This window comes from Misgurnus anguillicaudatus, chromosome 11 (genome assembly GCF_027580225.2).
Source record: "Misgurnus anguillicaudatus chromosome 11, ASM2758022v2, whole genome shotgun sequence".
Classification (NCBI taxonomy): domain Eukaryota; kingdom Metazoa; phylum Chordata; class Actinopteri; order Cypriniformes; family Cobitidae; genus Misgurnus; species Misgurnus anguillicaudatus.
This window is the reverse complement of record NC_073347.2, coordinates 1,793,548-1,819,229: the sequence shown is the minus strand read 5'-3', so window position 1 is coordinate 1,819,229 and position 25,682 is coordinate 1,793,548. Positions and strand designations below refer to the sequence as shown.

Below are 25,682 nucleotides of genomic sequence, written 5' to 3'. Positions count from 1 at the left end.
AACGCTCAAGGGTGAAAACGTAAAAATATTTTATCGGATGTGCCTTTCGTTTACACGGCGACGGCGGCGTTTTGGGGGCTTAAAAACGCAAAAAAGTGAAACCACCCTTCAGAGTGGAAATCTTAAAAACGATCTACCGTCGCGGTCTCTTCTAAAGAGTAAAAACGCAAAAGTCTGCTCACGGTGGCTCTCGTCGCGTACGCATTTACGTCACAGGCATGCGCCAGTTCAGGAAAATAACAACAAACATGTCGGATTATTTCCATACGTCGGACCTTCAAGTTGCCATAGCAGCTCTGATAAATATACAAGTCTTTCCAGCAGTTGTACGAAATATTCACAGCTAATATTACTGATCAGAGAAGGCGCCAATTCGTCTGAGGCAAACCAGACGGCTTTGGACGAGACCTGGGAGAACCAGGAAGAAGGTTGTACGCAGGCACACGGACTTGGTGTTGTTGTGTGTCAGTGCTTCACATTGCCACCTAGCCACCTGGAGTGCATACTACATCGAATATCACACACTTTTGCGTCACCATGTGCACGCAGATTTCCCCCTCAAAACGCTTGTATAAACGCGGAATAAAAAGTGATAACGCAACGCCACTTTTGCGGTTTCTTTTCAGATCGTTTCCATGTAAACGTAGCCTAAGAGCAGCACAAATTTAGCCTGACGTTGTCATACTCAATTCTAGTCAGAATTTGAGTCTGATACCGCTCCATTGAGCTATAATTATGAGGCGTGTCTCAACCGAAAAATACCTCTGCACTCAATTGGATAGACCTACGACCAATCAGAGCAATAGAGTGTGTGACGTACGTTACGTCTTTTGCAGCCTGACCAAACTGCTAGTTATTTCGCTACAATGACACTAAGATTGTGATTATACTAAGTCTTAGAGAACGTACATCAACACCTACTATGTTTACAACATTTCGTTTATATCACAACATTAAGTATTTACTAAGTCATAGAGTAAGACTATCTCTTACCATTTGTACGTTAGGTGAACTTCATCCACGACGATACCAATTACGTTGGCTTGAAAATATTGGAGCCTAGCATGTCCCTCCACTTATTCAGCAACCACAATTCCGGGCTTCCGAAAAGAAGCTGGCAACGACCGCTAATTATATCCATCTCGTCATGCACGGCGAGTTGCATCGCCGTGATACCAATTTCAGTTGAACCAACTTTTGCAGAATCCCATAGGAAGGACGGCAAAAACATCAACAAATGCCTTGCTCGCGTTTCTCTGTTCCTCTTTTAAAATCAATGCTCTGTCGATATCTTTTAGAACAGAACAGAATCCTCACATCTGAATTCTACAGCGGCAGCCATTTTGTTGTAAACAGATTTAATACACGCGCTCTTTGGTGACGTGGTTCATTACGTTACTGTTGATCATCTGTCCATCATCGTATAAAGCCTGCCCTAACAATTTGATAGGTTCGACCAGCTTTTGGTCTAGCATAGTAGCTCCTCAACGCAGAAACCCCAGACCGATCTTCCCGTTCTCAAAATCTTGTGGGCGGGGCTAAGATCGGCTGGCATCCAGGCTAGCACAAATTAGTTCAGGGTCGCAAATAAGCAGAGCTGATCCTCAGGTCAGGTGGGTGATCTACTAACACCACAAGCGTTTGAGTTCAGCACCACGGACATCGCAGGTGAAAATTTGGGTTGTGAAATCACAGCTAATAAAGCCAAAGTACACTATAACTGGTGGACAAAAATTAAGGTTTTCAAGAAGTTTTGAAAAACCTGCTATTGTGTGACTTCTCCTGTGGCTCAAATAAAAAATAACATGGGTTGGCAAACAATATTTTTGAATAATATGTTCCTCCTGCTACAATTGCATAGCCTGGTAATACCATCCTCTGCTATTTTGCTTCGCTTCATAGACAGAGTCTGGCTGGGCATAATTGACAATCGTTTTCCTTCTCGTGGGAGGGGCTTGTCTGAAGTTTAAAATCATTGGTCTAAACGTAAGCCAATCACACATAACATTTGGATATGATGTGCTTTAAGCGCCGGATCAGCCGCATCGAATCTCTGCTGTAAAATACACGTATGATGTGAAAACAAACCCCATCGAGCGAAATACCAGAGTTAACATGGCTATGAACGACTTTTGCAGATTATGTAAAGTAAATCGGGCCAGAGCTAGTTGAACACTATCCTTACGGTGGCTTTCCACTCACGTCTAACGGGAGGAAAGCCCCTCTCTCCTCTCAAACTCTTCCACCAGACAACCATAACCACATGTAAATTAAATCTCCCTACCTTATTTTCTGGTTAATCAGGAATGTCACCAAAGAATGCTTGCCCACGCGTCCTCCACCATTAACTGTGAACAATATAATTCCCTTCCATGATTTCTCAATCGTTGTGCACGTCAAGCTGTGCTGCACACAGTTTCTCGCTGACGATCGGTAAAGTTGATAAATTAAACTTTTCCAAAAACTTGTCGGGAGCAGGGCAACAACATAATCTCCATTCAAATGTTTAACAAACACTTTTCTTGTTCGGGTTTAAGTTGGCAAGTGCCGGTTCTCCACAACAGAGCTCTCTGTGTCTCCATGTCCACAACAGACTACAACCGTCATTCGGCGTTTAGCGTCTACGTCACGGCTCTCAGCCCGCCCTCTGTTCGTTGATTGGACGGTCGTTTTGAGACCGGTGGAAAACGGTTTGAATGGGAGGTATCTCAGACTGAGTACAGAAGCGTAATGAAATTTAGCGGAAGTACGAAGTCTGACGTAGTCAGGCTAACAATTGCAGCCATTTTAAGCACAAAATGATTTAAGACATGCTTTTTTCCGGCGTTAAATTAGGGTGCAAAAACAGTCATATTACATGCGCAAACATTATTAAATAGTTTTGCATGAATCATTTAAATAATATCCTACCATATTTGGGTCTGAAAGGGAAACTCTTAGAAATGCATATGTAATGAGGTCAGTTGCAAAAATAACTAGACCCCACTTTTTTAGTGCTTATGATTCAATGCGCATCTTTAGTAAATCTCGAGAGTCTTTATTTAACACCAAAATGATGGTTTGTGATGGCTCAAGAAGTAAATCTGGCCCTATATGTCTTAACTGAGGACAGTCTCAAATGTGGATGTTTAAAAAGTGTAAATGCATTTCCTAGAAATTTAATTCTGTAAATTCTAGGAAAAGATCCTATAGATTTACATTAAAGGAGGATATAATACTGGAGATATGATAAATATCTCCTTTCTAATAAAATTAAGTATTTCTGATGAAACGGTTTAAAGTTGATGTAAAACTTTAGAAACCAATTACAATCTTGCAGACAATTAATTTAACAGTGAATATTGCTAATGTAATTTTATAAAACATTGGATAAGCATATTTGCTTAATAGCACCATGAGTCCCATTACCTGCAATAACTTTCACAGTTAGTATCATTAATGTGTGCTATAGAAATAAACTTGAAATGAAAGCTTTAATTTGGTTAAGTTTTGCAAAAACAAAAGCAATGCCCTAGCAACCACCTAAATTTACTCATAAGATGTCCATGGTAAACAGTTTAATTGTTTAATCAACAGGACATTAATAAAGCTAAGTGTCTCACAGGTCTTTGAGGAGAATATGAAACAAAAGCACGAGCAGGTCCAGCAGGTGAGAGAGAACTTGCAGCGTCTGATCGAGGAACACCCCGACTCACCCGAGGCAGAAAAGTGGAAGCACATGCTGGCACAGATTGGTATGCATCCATCACATCCAAAAGCATTAATCTTTTCACTTTTATCTGCACCTCAGCTGACTGGGTGCAGATCTGCACACTTATCTCTTGCACTAACTCTGAACTCCAGTAAAAGTTTATGTGCCGCCTCCACACAAACTGAATCAGTGCTCTGCTAAAGTGAAGCTGGGAGTGATCGCATGATGTGTGTGCTCTCCTACACAGATGCAGAATGGGAGGAGGTCAGGGGTTCAGCGGAGATCAGGAAGCAGCACCTGGAGGACACGTCCCGAATGCTGGAGCTCTTTCATACCAGCCAACCGCAGCTTTCACAGTGGCTACAGGAGAAAGAGTTGATGATGAGTGTATTGGGTCCTCTGTCTGTGGATCCCAACATGCTTAACACACAAAAGCAGCAAGTCCAGGTACTGAGTGTGATACTGCATTATTAAACGAAACATAGACATGTGCACTTCTCGACGTCTCACCCTGGGATGCTTTTTAACAGTAGAGGTCCAATCTATGCTGAGCTCTTATTGCTTTTATTTAGAGACAGAAAAGTCAAAGTAGCTTTATTCTCATTTTAACCATATAGAGCTTGTGCATGTTGCACTAAACAAGATTTTTCAAGGACCAAGGTGGAAGTGTTTTGAACTACAAACCTTATCCATCTTTTCCATTGTACTCATACCCTCACTGTTCTCATATTATATATCTAATGTGCACCCGTAAAGCTCAGTGGAAAAATATTGCGTCTAAAGCACAAAAGGTCATGCACATGTACTAATAAAAATACCTTGTATGTATACCTTGTGGTACCTTGTAATGCATTGTAAGTCGCTTTGTATAAAAGCATCTGCCAAATGCATAAATAAATGTAAACGTAAATATCCACCATGCATATACTCATTTTAAAAGTTTTGCTTTGATATAGGACTTGCAGTAAGTTAAGGTATTTGTCATGATTGATACTGTAAATATTACATTTTGTGTTCATTTTTTTGTTTAGATTCTCCTAAAGGAGTTTGACAGCCGAAAACCCCAGTATGAAAAGTTAAATGAGGCGGCCAATGCAATCATTACTGCGTCAGATGAAAAGCAGGATCCGGCTGTAGAGAAGGTTAAAGAACAACTGGCATCAATTTCACAGAAATGGCAGGGCCTGACCAGCCAGCTGTCTCAGAGACATGGCATAATTAAACAGGCTGTAGGTAAGACCACTCAATTTCAGGAGCTTTTACACAGCCTCAGTGAAAGTGCTACTCGCCTGGAGACCGGGCTTAACACGCAGCAGGCCTTCAGCACCCAGCCTGATGAGGTGAAGAAGCAGATCGAATCCACCAATGAAATCCTGGCACAGCTGCGAGAGGAGAAGAAGAGGCTGAAGGAGGCTGAGGGCATCTGTTCGGACCTCTCTGCTTTGGTGACTGAGGAATATCTCAGAGCGGACTTGACAAAGCAGCTTGAGAGCGTCACCAAACCATTTAGACAGCTTGAGAACAAAGCAGGTATTACCGTCTTCCTGCAACTTTGCATAATACACACATTTTTTGCAATATTAATTTTGACCATAGATAAAGATTAGTCTACTAGGTTCACTAGAAGTGCTCATAATGTAAATTAAAGTCCAGAGAAAAAAAAATATACATTTATATTTTTACCTTTTGTCAATCAGGAAAGCGCATTGAGCAACTCAACTCAGCCTTTGCCAGCTCCCAGCAGTTCCATCTGACATCTAAAGACTTCCAAACCTGGTTAAATGAAAGACTTCAGGAGCAGCGTAAGCCCCATCCCATCTCTGCTCACCTAGAAATGTTACAACAGAGCCTTAAAGAGAACGGTGTCATTCAGAAGACCATTTGTGACCATGAGGAACCTTATAACAACATCATGAAGGAAGGAGAATCTCTCCTCCAAAGCACAGAGGGGCCAGAGAAAGTGGCCCTTCAAGGGCAACTCTCTGCTCTGAAGTCCAACTGGGATGATGTGAAGAAATGCAATGCTGAGCAAGCAGAAAAACTTCAAGGTGCCATGCAAAAGGCTTCGAAATACAAGGAAATATCAGAAGATCTGAACTCAAGGCTGCAGGAATGTGAAGCCAAGGAAAAGAGTGTGAAGCTCAGTGTGAACTTGGATGAGATTGAGAAATCCACTTTGCAGTTGAAAGCTATACACAAGGACCTTGAGAAGCAAAGAGGGCAGGTTGTGTTGATGAACGCAGCTGCAGACAGCCTTCTGGAGGTAGTCACATCGGATGGTGATACAGTTAGAGGGGAGAAGTTAGCTGTTGCTAAAAGAGTGGAGAAGCTAACGGAAGATTTACAGCTCAAGAAAGAAGGCTTAGAAACAATCTCACAGAAGATAAAAGAGTTTACCGACTTGCAGAAGGAAGCTAAAGGCCAACTGGAAGTTGCCAAGAAACAGCTTGAGTCTCACACTGCTTTGGGTGTTCAGGCCTACAGCAACAAGAACTTGACCAACATGAAAGCTCAGCAGAATCGTTTAGAGGTTGTCCACAATCAGATTGAGGATCTCAAAAATCTTGCCAAAAGTCTTGTGGTAGATGTCCCTGAGGTTGATGGTGTGACGGACCTTCTTCTTCAAGCAGATAGCCTGGAGAAAGACCATATCTCTGTTACGGAGGAGGTGGACGATGCTTGTTCCACCTTAGAGAACAAACTCCACGGCATTGGTGAATTCCAGAACAGCATTCGTGAAATGTTTACAAGCTTTGCAGACCTGGACGATGAGTTGGATGGCATGGCTCCAGTGGGCAGAGACCTCGGCATTGTACATGATCAACAGAGCACAATTAAAGACTTTGTTGCCAAACTTCAGGATCTGATGACCAACACAGTCAATGCCAAAGACAGTTGCAAGAAGATGCTGGAGTCAGGGGCCTCACCAGATCTGCAAGGTTTGAAGAGAGATTTGGAAACCTTGAGCAAACAGTGTGGAAAGTTGATGGATCGAGCAGCCGGTAGAAGAGAGCAGGTTGAGGACACTCTTGGTCATCTGGAGGCGTTCTACAACAAGGTGCACGAGTTTACACACAAACTCGGCGAAGCTGAGAAGCAAGAGGATTCCCAGGGGACTGTTGGATCGGAGACAGACGTCATTAACCAACAACTGGAGTCCTTTAAGGTAAAATTACTTTTCATTACATTTTCTCTGCCTCAAAGCAGCTGACTGCTTCAGTGATAATTAAGTAATAATAAGTTAAATTAAATGCATTATAATATCCAAAAACGACTAGCAAGGTGTTATATATTTTGTTTATATGTGTACTTACATAGATCTTTTTGACAACATTTGATCCGAGAGAATTCACAGTTTTCATACGGCCAAAGTTTCTGCTTTAACTTCATGCAGTGCTGCGCAGACCAGTGAGCATATGACGTGATCATAGTTTTGCGGTCTAAAAAGCAGTACTATTGAGTCACTCTTGCGAGATGTCAAATTCTGATCGATTTGTGTGGCGCCACATGTGGAAGTAGTATCAATACTTACCTATAACACTACTTAACATAATACACAATGGTTATCAACCTTTTTTTTATGATATCATCTGTGAACATCTCACAAAAGGAGGAGGTGAAGGCTGAAATGCCAGCATTGTTTTTGTATGGGACCTCTAGTGGTGAAATTTATATTTTGTGCAAGTTGATATAAAGGACATAAAGGATATAAAATGTAAAAATAAAAGCAGTGTTTCTTTGCAGTTGACACCTAGTTGATCATTTGTTATCTAGCGCAATCAAATTACTGCCCAAAATGATCTGAACACTTTTATTGTGCCTATTAAAATATCAGTAGTATTTTATAAAGCAATGCCCCTGCATAACGCAGCACTATTTGGGTCTTTCTTTAGACGATTTAGTGAGCATCTGGTGTTAACAAAAGATGGTCAGCTGATGGTTCATTGTTGTGAATGTGCATTGATCCAGCTGGAAGCCGGCGGGGTGCTGCGTGTTGTAGCGGACCAGTGAAAGGTGTCAGGGTTTGACTCGACTGCTTCTTGTTCTATTAGCCGGTGCCCGGGCAGGCCTCTCTATTCACTAGAAACAATAGACTGAAAATCTCCCCTATTTTTGCCTGTTTCCTAATTCAATTTTTGTTTCTGCATTTGGTCTTGCTACTCTTAAGATTTTTTCTTATGCAAATATTGGCAAAACTGATTAACAAAACCTGGCAGGCATTATTGTTTGGTTTATGGTTTATTGAATGTGTGGTGCATTTATTATTGCAGTTCAATGCTTGAGTGTCAATTTTGTACTATGCACTTCAGAAAGTATGCACATATTTGGTGTGTAGCAAAAGAGTGCAAGTACTGGGATATACTAACAGAATGTTGGTTAGATAAACATTGTGATTCTCAACAATCACTCACAACAAATACAACTACTTGAATTTCAGTGTTTCTTTATTCATTAATATATTGTTATATGGATTGTTTACTTGAATTGATTAATTCAGCGTAGCGTCACTAAATTCATGCGCATGAATTTGCGGTTCGAATTGTTACAGGAAATAGTAGACCATCCATGTATATTCATATTTCATTTTCTTTTTTTTTTGCAAGAATGTTTCTAAGGTTGTAAACTGAGATCTTGCCTCCTTTCACTGGGACTTTCCTTTGTTATGGCAAGACAGCCAGCATTCAGTAAACAAAAGAGTTGTTTTATTCATTTTTTGCCAGGAGAAATCAAATGATATCAAATGAGATCTTTGTATTGTGGTTAGAGCGGTGCCAAGTTGCTGTCTGAATGAAACTATATGCTGTTTATCATATTAACACAGATGAAACCACATTAGGAATTAAACATGTGATGAATCAAACATGGGGATGTGTACATATAAATCAAACATGGGGCTGTTGAAGTTCATCCATGTGCTGTGAAGCATCAGCTGCCGCTCTTCAGTCCATCATTTGGCCTCTTGTTGTTTGGGTCTCTTTTTGTCCTTTATTTCAATGTCTTGCTGGGTCATTACCGCTTCATCAGCTGCTGCTAGAAAATCATCTTTGTTCTTATTGATACGGCCATTAAACTCAAATAATATTTACTGAGCATCTGCTAATGTCAACAGAATTTGTTTTCATTTATTTTGCAGCTTTTCAATTTCTCTGTATTTTATTACTGCAGATTTATAAGACAAAGATCACTCTTACTATCGATCGCAGGTCATATGAATAGTGATATGGAGTTTTCCCTGGTGGATAATAACACAAACGAAATAAAAAAAATCATATAGTTGCACAAGGAGGGACTCTATCTAGAAGGATTCGGCTCTGAAGATGCGGTCAGTTAGCAACCACATTGCAGCATCCTAATATTACATGAAAGTTATAATTAACACGTACTCTGCAGAAAGTGTTTTCGATGCGGGTTTCATTTTTATTTTTCCACTACTCGGCTATACCGCATGTTTCCCATAAACCTGTGGGAATTTTGACACTCATGAATCATAGTTTTCCTCATTCCAAAGGTGATGATAGGAAAAAATGTCTTTATGTGACTTACTCATCACTCTGACTCACCCCTCATATCAGAACATGACACCGTCTCAAACCGGAGCGCCTGAACTTATGCACATTGTTGCTTTGTGATGAAGCTGCTGTTTGACTCTGATCATATTGCATCAACCAATCTCATGCCGTTAGTGCTGGAGAAATGTATTCTGAGAATTTTTTCTTTTTCAACAAAACCTTTGTTCTCATCGAAATAATAGTTGTGTGTTTCTGTGCCCGTGGGTATTGTCCTTGTGAATGGGTAGAGGTTCTGTTGACAGACTTTTTTGCAGATGTCCCTGCCCTGTTTCTGTGTACAGACAGCTATTGTCTAATGTCTGTGTTTAAATGAATATGGTTTCATGCATGTAACATCAGGTCAAAGAATGTGTTCATCCTCAAGCAAGTGCACTGGAAATCAGGTTTAGTTGCAAAAAGGTTTTTTTTACCTTCCAGTAAAGGTGAGTTTAAAGGATAGCCCAGCCATAAACTATAAAACAATAATACTAAAGTAGTTATGTATTTCACTTGTATGCATAATAGTTGGAAACAGCACAATTCATTGTGGAGATGCTACATACATGTCATTTAATGGGTGTAAAAATTGGATCTTAAATAAATGTCTGACAAATCTTTGTAAAGCAAGTATTTGTTTTGTAGATGTACTGTAGTTGGGGCAGCCCATTATTCTTAGATTTCAAACCATGTATTATTTTACAGTTTGTTTACTTGCATTTTGCATTTGATTTAATTTAGACACACACGTCTTAAAAATGTCAAGTTTATGAGCAGAAACATGAGCACATGAGCAGAATTTTTTTTTTTGTGTGTGCAAATCTTTAAAAGCATTCTTATGTCATTTGAGGCAGTCAATTTGATTTGATTGTAAAGCTGTTTATTTTAATCAAACATTGTGCTGGTCAGCATCAAGTGACGTTTCCTGGTCCAGTTCTTGTACAGCGATACACAACTATACACTTTTAAGTCAAGTTGACTTAGTCAACACATATTCTCCCTACCTGTGCAATCAGCTTTCACTATCAGACACATAGAGACCATATGTAGCTGACATAAAGTTGACAAGCACCAGAAACAAAACTGCCGCCTTTACACCATATGCCCCTCACTCCTTTGCATCTTCCACTTTGTTTGCCACGTATAGGGAAGACCTGTCATTTAGTTGGCTGAGGTAATGGTGTTAGATGACTCTCATCTAGTTCCTCCTTCAGCATTCCTCTGTAATGAAGAGATCCCCTGAAACACTAGGGAGCGGAGGAGAGGCAACACACAGCATATCTGTTTCTGCCCTGTATGATGTCATCCGACAGAAAGCCCTTCACTTTTTTGCTTTTTTCTCTTTCTGCCCTCCCCTGACATGAGGAGGAGGTTTGCCGTCAAAGCCCGAGCACACTAAGACCTTAAGTCAAATGGGCCACGGAGACAGAAGGGAAGAATTAAAAGAGGGTCAGGCATCCACCAATCAGCATGATCCTGCCTGCTCAAATGGAGTTGTGGCAGATGTTGTCTGAATAATGCGAGGGGGGCGGGGCCTTTAGCCCTGTGCCAGGAGGGTGTCTGTCATTGCCGGCTGGACCACAAGAGAGGCTGGAGCCGCTTTTTGTTTCTCCAGGAGCTTATGGCTTTGTTTTCCTAGATTTGTGGATTTGTATGGGGAAATGACACCAATATGTGTACGGGATACCTCTGTGTGGATACCGGTGAAGGAATATTCTGGATAATCTAAACTTGCAAGCACTTTTTTATGCAATGGATGACGTCTTTGATGGAGTTATAAGGAACTAAGGACTGAAGCCACAATGACAGATTGTGACAATTGGGATGAAACGAAAACTAGTATGATTGTCAAAGTGGAAGAGAATGTTTAAAAGAAAGAATTGATAATATATATAAATATTGTAATTTATAATTTTTGAATGTTTTGTCTTATTACCAAAGCTATATTTTTGTACCAAGTTTTGCTCTTAAGAAGTACTGCTTTATTTTTTTCTTGATGTAGGGTGAAGCGTAAGATGCTATGCCTCATCCCTTGTAAAAGTGCACATAGAAGCGTCTTCAACTTTGCCTATGAAAGTTTTTTTGATAATTGTTAAGGATTGTTGCACTGAAGCCTTTACCTCATTTTTATACATTATCACTATGGGAAAACCTCTAAGTAGACCAGACTGTCTCCGGCAGAACCCGTCATGTGTGGCCAATGGAGAAGAGGAAGACCTCAACATTGATGACTGTTACGTTCCACAGAGGTCCATTTATGATACTGTGCGTTTGAACGAGCAGATCGACTCAGGCTCCAAGGGTAGTCTGGTCTCCAAACACTTCATTGGCACTCTGCCGTACAGTCATCGTACCCTAGATATAGGTGCTCTTTGTGGAAGCGGCGTCCTGGCCTCTTCAAGTGCTTTTGAGCTTCGCGGCAAGGATGCGGTACGTTCGGATGAGCGTGTAGCATTCGACGGATTGAAGCTCAATGGAGATATTGTCCGGGGTGCGGACACATTGCTCTGCAAGCCACGGCCGGTGGGCGAGAAGAAGGAGCAATCTCATCACCGCAGTTCTTGGCGGACCTTCGCACCTGCCGACCTCAGTGAGTACGGCAGCGGTACCCTGTGCAATGATGGAGCTGGTCAGCGGGGTTTAGGACGAGCAGGGAAAGGAAGTAGTATGACAAACTCTCTCACATCAGAAGGTGACTCAGGCCTGTGCAGTCCCACCGCAGAAAGAGAACATAGAAACCAGCGAGCCCCAAGGAGACCCCTGCCTGGCACGAAAAGTCTCTCTTCTACCGAGGAAGTATCTGGGGACCTGAAACCAGGATGTTCCCTCATCTCAGACCAGGGCGAGTTCACCTTCTCGCCTATACGAGGCCTGGTACCCACTCCACAGTATTACACAGACACATTCGTGCTTGAAAGCCAACAACATAATGGCACTTGCAACTCAAATCCCAGTGTGGCTCAGTACGCTGTTGCTAATGGCAATTGTCTAGACATAAACTGCAGGACATCGACAGGTTCAAGCAGTACTACACGGAGCTCCACGAATGAGATAAAATCCAGAATGTTTTTGGGATATGAGGAATTGCCCACTGCTGAGCTCCTTGAAGACCCTCAAGATGAGTGTGAGCTCTTGAGTGTCGTGGTGACGCAACCAAAGACTCTTCCACGCCAAAAACGTAGTCCAGAACCACGCGTAACTAAAGATGAAAAGTGTTATGAGTATGAGCAAAGAACTACCGACTCCAGAATGGCTGATTTGGAGGATTTCTTGTTGTTAGTGGAAAGAGAGGCAGGCTTTACAAATGGAATAAAACACGTGGACGATGAAGAGATTGAAAGATTATTAGCGTCTATAGCTGAATGTTCGCAGTTGGACCTCGTGACTTTGCCTTCCGCCCAGGTACCCCAAAATAGCCCAAGGAATTGTTGACCGTGTGATTAGCGCTTCCTTTATCAGATTAGGAGATTGCTGAATTGAGTTTGTTTGGTTTGCTGTTGCTGGCCAGTGACTCAGATATTGTGATCAGCTGGTTATAACTGAAATTAGCTGCCTCTTGCAACTCTTTTGAGTAGTGCTGGAGTGGATATACAGCAGTGCCCCTTTCAATAGATCAAGCTTACAGTATAAGACTGGTGACTACAACATATTTTTAATTCTGATGAAAAGACCAACATAGCTGAACATCAGCATGTTATGTTTTTATTGTAATTTCACCAACATGGGATTCTGGAGTCTAGCATTTTTAACTAATCTCAGTTGATCTCCCAGAAATAGCATGACAATTGTGTTGTTATAGTAGTATGTGCTCAAATGTCTTCAAAATTCATTTTAAACTCATCTGTTGTGAGATCGTATTCTAAAAACTGAATTAAGATCTACGATCCAGAGTAATTTTACCGCATTATGCTTGTTTTGTGTCTGACTTGTGTATTTCTTTTAGGGGCTTTATTTATTTGTGCATGCTTAATGCTTTTAAGCAAAAAGTGTTTGCTTGAATGAAATGTTGTAAACTGGATCTACAGTAACTGAAGCTTCTGTCAGTTTATGCATTTGTTTTAATTTTCTTCTGCATTTTTCATTTTTTGGCTACAGGTTTTTCAGAAAGACGTAATGGAGTCTTTACAGACCCAGCTGCAGGAGTTGAACTCTTTGGGTCAGAGCTTGATCCAGAGCGCCACCAAAGGTACCTGCACCAAAAACCTTGAGCATGACCAGGATGAACTTAACAGCAGGTGGAATACCCTCAGCAAAAAAGTAAGAACCCCCATTTAGGACTTTGAAATGATGTATTGATTTTGTATTTTAAGTGCACTATGAAATTCTTTAGCAAACATATTTGAACTGTTTTGGGGAGTAACTAACTAAAAATAGTGATGCTACTAATGTGCTAGCATTGCAGTATCAAGCTATGCTTAAAAAACGTTTATATCAGATATTATGCATGTCGAGGCAGTATTTTCAGACCGTTGTTACCTATAGACTCATTTTTAAATAGTATTTCTCATCACCAAATATTCTTTATAGACTTTTGTTCATGGCATTTTTGTGTTTTTATTTTTGTTAAGTAAACTACTGCACTTATTAATTGTGTTTGCAAAGCTACAGTTTGAATATATTTCTGTAAGTGTACCGTATGGTATGGTAAATCTGTGTGTGATGTTCTCAGGTTGCTGACAGATCTGCACAGCTTCATGAAGCCCTGCTGCACTGTGGCAGGTTTCAGGATGCTCTGGAGTCTCTTCTTAGCTGGCTGACAGACACAGAGGAGCTTGTGGACAATCAGAAACCCCCATCTGCAGAGTTCAAAGTGGTCAAAGCACAAATACAAGAACAGAAGCTTAAAAGTCACTTCTCTTCTTAATCTGTAGCGTAAAAATGTCAGTTTGAAAGCAATGGTTTTTGTAGAGAAAATGACTTGCGTGCTTAATCACATATCATTTTTCCTCATCTGCTCTGGTCAGCTTCTGCAGAGACTGCTGGATGACCGAAAGGCCACGGTGGAGCTGATAAAGATGGAGGGACCGAAGGTGACAGAGTTAGCTGACACGGCTGATAAGGAGAAGATTGCAAAGGAAATTGAATGCCTGGGGCAGAGGTGGGATGCCCTGCTAAAGAAAGCTGAGAACAGGTAAAAAATACAAACAGTCTATCTGTCTATTCATCATTGAAAAATCAATATATTTGAAAACTGATGATAATATTGCTATTCTGTAATAAGTTAGGAATTTGGTAATTGTGTAAAAAGTTGTCTAAACTTTATTCTCTTTCATGGGCAGAGATTGTTGCTTGACAGTGTCATTTGGCCATGTGTGACCATTTGAGTTACTTTGACCTAGAAACACATTTTTTGCACTGAAGTAAGAAGAAAAAGCTAATTAAATGATGGTTCAACTCCAAACTGATTCTGGAACTGTTGCTTTTTACTTTAGCTTTGTACTCAAAACGTGGCTATACTTTATTTCGATATTCGTCCACTTTACATTCTACTATTAATAACTTCATGTCAACTCAATGTTGTAAAGTTACTTATAGTCAGTTGAATGTCTGTTTGGTTATTATCATAATAAAATGTAAAGTAGTGTGAAGTAGATATTAAGCAGACCGTCTACTAATACTGTAATGACTGGCAGTTAATAAAATGCCTAAAGTGGACTGTCCAAATAAAGTCAAAGTGACTCAAGTTCTCAGTCAAAGTAACTCAAATAATGGAGCAGGTAGCATATTGTCCTTATATAATTCAACCCAGTCATGTCCAGCAGTAAAACTCTTATTTGAAATTCCTATCAGACACAAGCAACTGGAGAATATTTTAGTGGTGGCACAGCAATTCCACGAAACCCTTGAGCCTTTGACCGAATGGCTGACTGCTACTGAAAAAAGACTGGCAAACACAGAGCCCATTGGCACGCAAACGGCCAAGTTACAGGAGCAGATTTCACAGCATAAGGTGCAGTGCAATCCACAGTCAACCCGCTTAGTTGGTTTTCGTTGTGTTTACATGTTTTACTCATTTTCCATCGTTGTGTTATTCCATACGTTTTGCTTACACATTCATTTGATGCATTATTTTTTATTTCTGTTGCTATGATTTCTCCATCCTGGGTTTGTGACATCAGGCCTTAGAGGAGGAGGTTATGGGCCACGGTAAGATCTTGTACCAGGCCTTGAGTCTGGGCCAGTCCCTCCGGGCGGTCAGCTGCGTGGATGACAAGGAGCTGGTACAGGCCAAGCTAGACAACACTCAGAGCGGCTATATCGGGCTCCAGGAGCGTTGCCGCATGAAGTCGGAGCTGTTACGGCAGGCCCTGGCTAATGCGCGGGTCTTTGGGGAGGACGAGGTGGCCCTCATGACCTGGCTCAATGAGGTGCACGCCGAACTGAGTCAAGTCTCCGTCCAAGGCTACACAACCGCCGTGCTTGCAAAACAGCACGCTGAGCAGCTGGTACATGAAACAGCTCCTCCTCTTAAGGCTTTTATCCTTCTTTTGTTTTTATGTTTCATTATGTGGTGTGGTGAGATATTGTGTCGATCTGTCAGAAGACACTGTTGACTGATGTGTGTCCCAATGTGTAGGCTGTACAGGAGGACATAGAGCTAAGAAAACCAAATGTTGAGCAAGCCATCTTCAATGGGTTAGAACTGCTGAAACAGACCACAGGTGAGACGGAGCTTAGTAAACAAATGTTTTTTTTTTCAAATACAAAAGGGTCAAGGTTGGTATTTTGAAAAAGAATAATTCAAACCCTGTTGTACTGAAAGAAATTTATTTCTTCTAGCAAGCACTGCAGGCACTGGTTTTATCAGATTGTAAGCTTAGTCACTGGTTTTGGAATGTTGCATGTTGGGAAGTTTCTAGTGGTCTGAAACCGAATGAATGAATGTGTTCATGGTTATTCAGGCGATGAGGTTGTTGTCATCCAAAGCAAACTTGATGGAATAAAGACGAGGTATTCAGAGATCAACACAATCAGCAACAATGTTTCAAAAACTCTGGACAAAGCCCTGTCTCTCGCCACAAAGCTACAAAACACCCATGAGGAACTGAATGTCTGGCTGGAAAAGGTGGAGTCTGAACTGGCCACGTTTAAAGCTCACGAGGTGGTCGGAGAGCAGCCTGCTCACCTGCAAGAGAGACAAAAAGTAAGTCTCAGGAACACAACCATTTGCGCCTTTTCTGCTATAGAAAGAGAAAAGTCTGACACTTCTCCTACATAGCATGAATTTTTTCTTTTTAGATTTTTCTCCTAATATTGAAAAATTAATAAACATATTTACAATTTCAAAACTCACATTTATTTTTAAAATATATTGTAGCACTGTACATTATGGTCTCATTGATTAACACCAGTTGGCATTAGCTTACATAAATCAACAATAAACAATATACCACCGGTTTCACAAACAAGCCTTAAGGCTAGTCCTAGACTAAAACACGTTTTGAGCTGTCTCAAAATAACTTCAGATCTTAACATATGCCAGTGCCATTGATTTGTCTCAAGATACACCAGTAACGTCTTTTTCTAAGGCATATTTATAAAAGATGCTTAAACATCTTTAAGGGCTAAGGGCTAGTTCTGACTTTGGCTAAGCCTTGTCTGTGAAACCAGGCCTTTTATTAATCTTTGTTAATGTTAGTTAATTGTAGGTTAATTGTGCAGTAACAAAATGTTAACCTAAATGTTAAAATGAACATGAACTTGGATAGGGTGACCATACATGCCATTTTTCCCGGACACATCCTGGCCAGGATTTCGGGTGCGTCCTCCAGAAGTCACGTTTGTCGACTGCATACATCATCGAGGTTTACTATTCCAGGTTCTGTTTCAGAAAAATTTCATGGTAAGAATGAAATTGATATGTTTTAAAGGGGACATATTATGAAAATCTGACATTTTTTCCATGTTTAAGTGCTTGTCACGGTGATCCGTGTCATGTTTTGTGTCTGTTCTATATTGTCATCACCTGGACACTTGTTAATTATCACATCATTCATTCCACCTGTGTGTCATTAGTCTTTGTGTATTTATACCAGTGTTTGTGTCACACTCATTGACGGATGATTGTCATTAAAACCCTGTCTGTTTCCTGTGTCACGTTTGGATGTTCCTGTGTTTGCTACCATGTTACTCCTCGTGTTTTTGTTTCCCCATTTTATTATTAAATGTTATTTATTTGCTGAACTCTGCGTTTGCGTCCTGTCACTCCACCTGTGCGTGACAGAATCATCCGGCCATTATTGGACGCAGCGACTTCACGGAGGGCGGCTCCCCCAGGAGTTTCGTCGAGGGGGAGTAGTGACATCGGGGTTCATTCCCCATCAGCCCCGATGTCTCTTGGGGACCACCGTGAGCGATCGCTCGCTCCTGTGGGAGGAGGATCGGCCCAGGCGGTCCCCCAACGGTTGAGTCGTCATCGACGGTCCCTCGGAGGACCACCATCCTGCTCGCAGGGGGATCCGGAACGGACCACGCCCGATCATTTCCCCGGGGTGGCTACCGAGCGAGGGTCTCCGTTTCCGCGAGGGGATGGGAGAAGATTTCCGGGGGCATCTAATCGTCGACGATTCCCAGGAGGGGGGTAATTCGTCTGCCTCGGTTCTCGGAGCGATCACTCCGGTTCTCCTGGCGCAGTCCGGCCAACCGTCCTGTTGGTCTCATCCCGGCGGCTGCCGGCTTCGCCAGGGTCCCCAAGCCCTCCACCCCTCCCTTGGACTCTCGCTACCAGACTTTGTTTTTGTTTTGTGTTTATGTGAGTGTCTGGTAGCCACTCGTAGAGGGAGGGGTTATGTCACGGTGATCCGTGTCATGTTTTGTGTCTGTTCTATATTGTCATCACCTGGACACTTGTTAATTATCACATCATTCATTCCACCTGTGTGTCATTAGTCTTTGTGTATTTATACCAGTGTTTGTGTCACACTCATTGCCGGATGATTGTCATTACAACCCTGTCTGTTTCCTGTGTCACGTTTGGATGTTCCTGTGTTTTGCTACCATGTTACTCCTCGTGTTTTTGTTTCCCCATTTTATTATTAAATGTTATTTATTTGCCGAACTCTGCGTTTGTGTCCTCCCTCCACTCCCGTGTCGTGGCAGTGCTATAATTGGGTCAGTGCTTGTGTCAACCTAGAAACCGTGAAAAAGATCAACCCAATAACTTCAGTTCATTTGCATTTAAAGGTCACACCCAAAAACGGCACATTTGCTCACACCTACAAAATAGCACTTTTAACATGTTATAATCAATTATCTATATGGTATTTGACATCTTAAAAAATCTATGACACCATATACAGTATATATAATGTTTTAACTGTAATGTGAGAACCTCGATGACTTATGCCGTAGACAAATGCGACTTCCAGAGGACGAACCCAAAATCCTGGCCAGGACGTGTCTGGAAAAAATGGCACGTATGGTCACCCTAAACCAGGATGACTAAATCCTGTGAAGTATTGTTGATTTATTGTTTGTTCATGTTAAACAAATGGCCTGATTACAAAGTGTTACCAAAATTAAATTTTTGCATATTTAAACACAAGGTGAAATATCACTTCTTTTACAGTCAACCTTTCAGCACAGTTATTGGTCAGTGCAGATGATCTCCCATTTATCAGCTTTCTCAGTATATTAGTGTATGACCTAATCCACTGTTGATTGTAATGTTCAGGCACTGCTGAATGAGGTTAAAGGTCAGAAGCCACTGCTGGATTCTCTCAATGAAGTCAGCACTGGTCTTCTTGAACTTGTGCCATGGCGAGCGAGGGAAGGGTTGGACAGAATGATCACAGAGGACAACGATCGCTACAGATCGGCCAGTGATGCCATTAACCAGCATGTGGACCAGACTGGAGCTGCCATCTTAAAATCACAGCAGGTACGAAGGTCCTATAAGCTGTTCTCTAAAAACATCACCAGAAACTCAGTCAGTAGTCCCTTTCACACATACAGTCTTTACTGGTAATTTACTGGTAAATTGCAGTTAACATGTCATGTGTGAACAGAACCTTTCCGGTAAATCAGTCCTCCCAATTTACCAGTAAGACAGGTTGTAAGATTACCAGTAATTTACCGGTAAGCGCTGTGTGTGAACGAAAATTCTAGGATTACCGGCATTTAGAACGGACGACGTCAGACCGCGCTGACAGATCGGGCCAATCAGAAAGTTTTTTATACAGGTGACGCGTTTACCCCCGAACTGTTTACGGACGTTTCCACACACAAGCTGCCTAAAAGTCGAGCACACCTGAAGTTAACATCCACAATTCTTCACCAAAGTTGTTTAAAACAGCTTATCGCCTATTTGCCATATTGCCGACGTCCTTAGCACACCATCTGAAGCCTAATGTGCAAACGCAGGTTGAATCCGCCTCACGCAATTTGTTTGGTCAAGAGCAACTTCGCGACCTTTTGCCACAGATGTGAAAACAACAAAATACAGACCGTGGATATTAAGTCATAACCCGCCGTTGTTTACAAATACGACATGGAGCTCGCCGGCCGCGCGCCACAGGTAACTTCCGCTTCCTCTCCGAGTTTACCGGTATTTTGATACTGATGTGTGAATGATGTCTTACTGGTAAAAAGACGGAACGTCGCTGCATGTGTGAACAGTACATTTTTGTATTTACTGGTAAATTCATTCTGGTAAATTCATGGTAATTTACCAGAATAACTGTGTGAAAGAGGCTAGTGATGAGTGGGGAAGGATTACTGGCCTCATTGTGTAGTTAACTTTTAATGCTTTCATTTCATCTATTTACATTTATGCATTTATGCAATGCTGTTGTTTTCGTCCAAACCGGCTTTCAGTATATTACAAATATACATTTTATTAGTGTGTGTGTTTCTTTGGGGTTCAAACCCATGACTGGTAACACAATATACTACCAATATTATCCAAACAGAATTCATCCTCTCTAGCCGGTGTAGGTGTTGATAACATTAACCTAAATAAGAGTTATGTGTCATATTTAGGTATTTTACTTTTACTAGGTATAGTTGTACCAGTTTTTAATTATTTATTGTCCAATTTGTTTCTTGTCCCACATTGTTGTAATGTTATAAACTTACTTTAATGTGAACATTTCTAAACAAGCCTTCTTTGCATCATGGTTTAACTCTTTCACCGCCAGCATTTTAAAAAAAAGTTGCCAGCCAGCGCCAGCGTTTTTCATGATTTAAACCAAAGTTTAATCCATACCCGAAAATGTACTTATTAAGATAAAAAAAAATACAATATACAAAATGAAAGAAAAGACCCTCTGCTTTCAAACAAAAAAAACCGTTTCATCCTACCTTTAGTAGTTCTTTTGTAATCAGCTTTTGAATATGGGTAGGTTTCTGCAAAAACACCACATTTTGAGCAAAAAGCAGAGATAATTCCATGTTTGTGATGGACTTTTCATAGAGATCCCATTCAGAGCGATCTTTAAAACAGACACGGACATGCAGCAGCTTGCCAGAGGGCAATACTTCCGGGTTTAAAAAGTTGCGGATAATAGCGGTATTGCGGAAAGACGGAAAATCTCGTCATTGGCGGGGAAGCGTTTTCTCTTAATTGACGAGATATCTCGTCAATGGCGGGGAAAGAGTTAATTAGAATCAATTGATTACCGAAGTTGAATAGAAATGTGTTGAGACGGTCACATGACCTCTTGGTCTCACTGTCTCCTTGATGTGCAGTTCGAGAAGGCAGCCGCCACTGAGCTGGCATGGTTGACGGAGGCAGAGAAGAAGTTGTCATCTCTTGGTGACGTGGGGCTTGAACCCGGACAGACCACAGCTCAGCTTCAGGCTCAGAAGGTCAGTCATGTGTCTATATTGTAAATGTCACAGAAATATACCCCGAGAAGCATTGACTGTGTTTCTTTCCTCCTGCAGAGCTTCTCCATGGACATCATGAGACATAAAGATGCTGTTGATGATATTGTAAAGACAGGCGAGGCCATCGCGAAGAGCAAAGATGAGGCAGAGAAGCTTGCATTAAGGGTAAATAAGAAGGGTTACTTAGTAAATGTATTGAGCCTGTTACTAGAGGGGTGGGTAGCGTGACCTTGCAAAATCTAAGCCGTTTGCTGATGATGTATACTTGCTGTCCGGCATACCACCAAGCTCTTATCCATCTTATTTAAAACAAGCATGTTAGAGGTTTAGGACCAGACCTGTGATGATTTCACTGTTACACAGGCAACACTTCAGGCCGTGATGGAGAAGTATAACGTGGTGAGCCAGCTGAACTCTGAGCGCTGTCTTCAGCTTGAGCGAGCTCATTCTCTAGCCTGCCAATTCTGGGAGACCTACGAGGAGCTCTGGCCATGGCTGCAGGAGATCCGATCTACTTTCACTCAACTGTCCCAGCCAGTTATTGAGTATGAGGCGCTCAGACAACAGCAGGAGGAACTGAGGGTAAGATCCAGAATCTCCAGCGGATAGCCTATTAATCTGATCTGATGAACCATACATATGCAGTGCCCTTTATAAGTATTGAGACTTTTTAAATTATTATTTTATTATATTTTATACATTAAATGCATTAAGTATTTTAGTATTTATGTATTCCAATAGCTCTTTTTTGCCTGTGAATAGGAATGAACACAGAGTACAAAAAGGTGTAAATTTATCACAGCTTACCACCTCGCATTGTGCTTAGCAACACATCCTGAGTGTCGCTTTAAAATCACTTCAGTGCACAATCCCAATAATCCCAAGTAATAGATTGTGGAAGAGGATAAAGTACAACTGTACATCAGTGACCCAACAGATGGTGTGTGCTATAAGGTCTGCACGTCATCTGGACAGATCGTGTTTGACCTTTAGCTTTTTAATGTCATTTCTCTTGACAATCCACTGCGTTCTGTCCTGATTATCTGAAACTTCCGTTTTTCAGCAAATGAGGGAGCTGATTTCAGAGCACAAGCCGCACATCGACAAGATGAATAAAACCGGACCTCAGCTGGTGGAGTTAAGTCAGACAGAGGGGTTGGCCATCAGAGAGAAGTATCAGACGGCAGATACGTTGTACAGCCAGCTTAAGGTCGATGTCAAACACAGAGCTGCTGCTCTGGATGAAGCCATCTCCAAATCCACTCAGGTTAATACTGTTGGGCATTTTCTCTCTTGATTTTTTAAAATGGTTATAAACTTCCATACCTCGCCTTGATCGGGCAACGCAAGTTTCTGATAACCCTGTTGGTCTTTATGTGTAAATGTCGGATTTCTGTATTCTTCTGAACGCTTCTCAATTGTTTCCACAGTTCCATGATAAGATCGACCCCATGTTAGAGTCTCTGGAGCGCATCGTCGAGCGTCTGCGTCAACCTCCATCCATCTCTGTGGAGGTGGAGAAGATAAGGGAGCAGATATCTGAAAACAAAGCAACGGGTGTAGACCTGGAGAAACTTCAGCTCTCGTATGAGACCCTCAAACAGCGAGGGGAGGAGATGATCAGCCGCTCTGAAGGAGCAGACAAAGACCACTCGGCCAAAGGTATTATATCCTCTTGACTTGATCTCAATGGATCAGTTTATGGCTTACATGACTTATAATTATCAAAGTCAAAGACTAGTTGGCAGGTCAGTTTTGTTAACCTCATGTATCCATCTGAAAGAAAGTTCTCTCTGTATGGTGATGAACATGGCAAAAACAGACATTTTTCATTATGTGTGTGAGGATCAAACCCATTAACATTGCAAGTGAAATACTCCACCAGTTTAGCTATAGGAACAGCGTACGCTGCAAACTAATCTATATTTTTGTTAGTCCCTGGACAAAATTTGTCCTTATGAACACCTTATGATTATGACCTTATGAACAGTTTGCACTTAAACTAAACTCAAACCATCTCGGCACATTCTATACAGCACAAGTGAATGCAAGTCATGTGATCTGTGACGGGGTTAGTATCAGCTAGCAGTAGAGCTCATCCAATACTAATTACATCCCAATAATTTATAATTATAATCAAGAGATAATCGAGATTCCTTGGCTTTGTTTGTTTTAAAGCTGTACAAGACAAACTGGATCAGTTAGTGTTTGTATGGAATGACATCCAAGCCCTTCTGGAGGAGAGAGAGGCTAAGCTCCTGGACGTAATGGACCTGGCCGAGAAGTTCTGGTGTGATCACTGCGCTCTAATTGTCACCATCAAGGACACACACGACCTGCTGAGAGAGCTGGAGGAACCTGGAGTTGATCCTTCAGTGGTCAAACAACAGCAAGAGTCTGTGGAGGGCTGGCGGCTTCAGAACAGCACATCTGATGTTTGTTCAGGTTCTGCTCAACGTCTTCATAGTTTCTGCCTTTGCTCCACAGGGCTTTAGAGAGGAGATTGATGGCCTTCAAGAGGAACTGAATGTGGTCCAGAATCTTGGGGCTGAACTCATGACAGCGTGTGGAGAACCGGACAAGCCAGTGATTAAAAAAAGTATAGATGAGGTAATTTGAAATTCGACTGCTAAATGATTAATTGTTTCTAGTGTAAAATCAAAATCAGAGTGAGGAAGTTTATATATAACTAAAGTTCAGCTATGACTGTTCTCAGTGTAGATTTTAGCATGTTAGTAGTGGTCACGACATGCTGATTTGGTTTTGGCCGAACTGAATTATGCCGATGTTGAAGACTGAGTATGAATACATGGTACGGTCAATGTTCACATGCCGCAGCAAGCACACAAGTGACACTGCAGCAATGTTGGGTACAATATCCCATAAACAGATCTAGACAGGTGGAGCTGGGGGTGGAGGCGGGTGATTGTTAGATCTCAGATACTGCTAACAGCCTGCTAACCAGTATGTTTAAATGTAGCAGTAGACCAAGCATGCATTGGCATTGACTTTCAAATTCCTGAAAGGCCCAGTACTTATTAGTCACACTAAGTGCACCTCAGCTGAACTATCATCCTCTAAAGTTTCATGACTGAACTAGGTCTTTTTTTAGTCATCATTTATTTATTTAAGAAGAATTTAAAAACTTACTATTGTAATCGTAGCTTTGTAGACTATTTACTACTTTATTGATGTCTGTTCAAAAGTTTTGATAGTTTAGTTTGAGGAATACTCCAACAGTCTCATCAGATAGAATTCTGAAAAACTCAGAGCAGATATTAGATGTCTTTCAAGCAGCTGTAAATGGGGTTTGAGGTAAACCATAATATGCTACAGCCCCTAGTATGGTTACAGGCCTAGTGGTGAGAAACCAACCAGCCAAATTTGTCACATTTTTACTGGCTTGGCAGGTGTTTATTTGAGTAGGTTCTCCTGGTTGAACTGAAGTGCTTGATAACTCAGATGTTGTATGTTTCTCAGGTAAACTCAGCTTGGGAAACTCTGAACAAAATGTGGAAGGAGAGAATAGAGACACTAGAGGAAGCCATGCAGGCTGCGGTTCAGTTCCAGGACAGTCTTCAGGTACACCACGTCTGCTCATTCAGTTATGGGAAACTTTCATTAGTTTGTGGTTATAAGTAAGAGTGACGTGATCTCCGTCATTCTGAATGTGCTGATGTGGGCATATGTTATTATATGAATGATTCACATAATGTCTGTGTGTGTGTGTGGGGGGGGGGGGTCATGGGTAATATGACAGAATACAAAATGATTTGACACAATGTTATTTGGTACAAATTTATTGTGAGACAGAAAAGGACATTGAAACAACTTAAAATGTACTGTATTTGCTAATTGATGTCTCAATTATTCTCTTATTAATTTTAAGCAAGTCATTTTGTCTTGTATAATGAAGTTATCTGGGATGTATATTTTAGCTTAGTTATAGCTTAACACTGTTTTCTATGCACTTGCTCAACGGTAGGTTTTGGTTTATATTAGAAAGGTGATCAAACGAATACAATGAATATCAACCAGTACTGAATTGCATTGGTTTAGGTGTGGTCTATTTTTGTTCATTTCATTGTTCGTCTGAGTCGCATTTGAATTGAGGCTAGAAGTGAAACTCGACCCTTCTGTAAAGCTGTAATTTTGGCTTTTCTCATGACAATAGTTTCCCCCTCCTTTTCAGAACATGTTTGACTCTGTGGATATCATGGAAGGCAAACTGGACTCGATGTCGCCCGTGGGCACAGACCTGGAGACTGTGAAACAACAGATCGAAGAACTAAAGGTATCAGTTTACAGTTTTCATGTGGGATGTTTTCTTATACCCATGACCTGGTGTTTATTGTACTTACAGTCACAGTCAATGCAGATGAAAGTATATTTATCTACAGCACATTCAGTTTTGACTGTTTCATGAATATAATTGACCTGACACACAACATAGCAGCTGTGTTTACGCTGGAAGTGATTCATTCCTTTCATCTGGTAGAGTTGCTTTAAGTCCACACAATAGTAAGCATTTAACTGTAAACGGTTTAAAATGGATTACGGGTGAACTAATCCGTTTCCAATCCGTCTGAGATTCCTTTTGTACTCCACCACTACAA

At 41.3% G+C, this 25,682-nt stretch overlaps 1 protein-coding gene across 1 annotated transcript in view; it reads left to right on the top strand.

Moving 5' to 3' along the window:
* The window catches only part of dst (dystonin), a 194,082-nt gene that overhangs the window by 133,294 nt on the left and 35,106 nt on the right, over window positions 1-25,682 (top strand). The window contains exons 58-78 of the mRNA XM_073872803.1: window positions 3,605-3,734; window positions 3,939-4,138; window positions 4,723-5,221; window positions 5,389-6,857; window positions 13,333-13,494; window positions 13,907-14,080; window positions 14,205-14,368; window positions 15,028-15,187; window positions 15,357-15,683; window positions 15,815-15,899; window positions 16,140-16,381; window positions 18,911-19,117; window positions 20,926-21,045; window positions 21,124-21,231; window positions 21,430-21,648; window positions 22,130-22,333; window positions 22,497-22,728; window positions 23,245-23,475; window positions 23,558-23,676; window positions 24,547-24,648; window positions 25,259-25,360. Coding sequence (XP_073728904.1) covers window positions 3,605-3,734; window positions 3,939-4,138; window positions 4,723-5,221; window positions 5,389-6,857; window positions 13,333-13,494; window positions 13,907-14,080; window positions 14,205-14,368; window positions 15,028-15,187; window positions 15,357-15,683; window positions 15,815-15,899; window positions 16,140-16,381; window positions 18,911-19,117; window positions 20,926-21,045; window positions 21,124-21,231; window positions 21,430-21,648; window positions 22,130-22,333; window positions 22,497-22,728; window positions 23,245-23,475; window positions 23,558-23,676; window positions 24,547-24,648; window positions 25,259-25,360 — 5,256 coding nt within the window. The remainder of the gene's footprint in view (window positions 1-3,604; window positions 3,735-3,938; window positions 4,139-4,722; window positions 5,222-5,388; window positions 6,858-13,332; window positions 13,495-13,906; window positions 14,081-14,204; window positions 14,369-15,027; window positions 15,188-15,356; window positions 15,684-15,814; window positions 15,900-16,139; window positions 16,382-18,910; window positions 19,118-20,925; window positions 21,046-21,123; window positions 21,232-21,429; window positions 21,649-22,129; window positions 22,334-22,496; window positions 22,729-23,244; window positions 23,476-23,557; window positions 23,677-24,546; window positions 24,649-25,258; window positions 25,361-25,682) is intronic.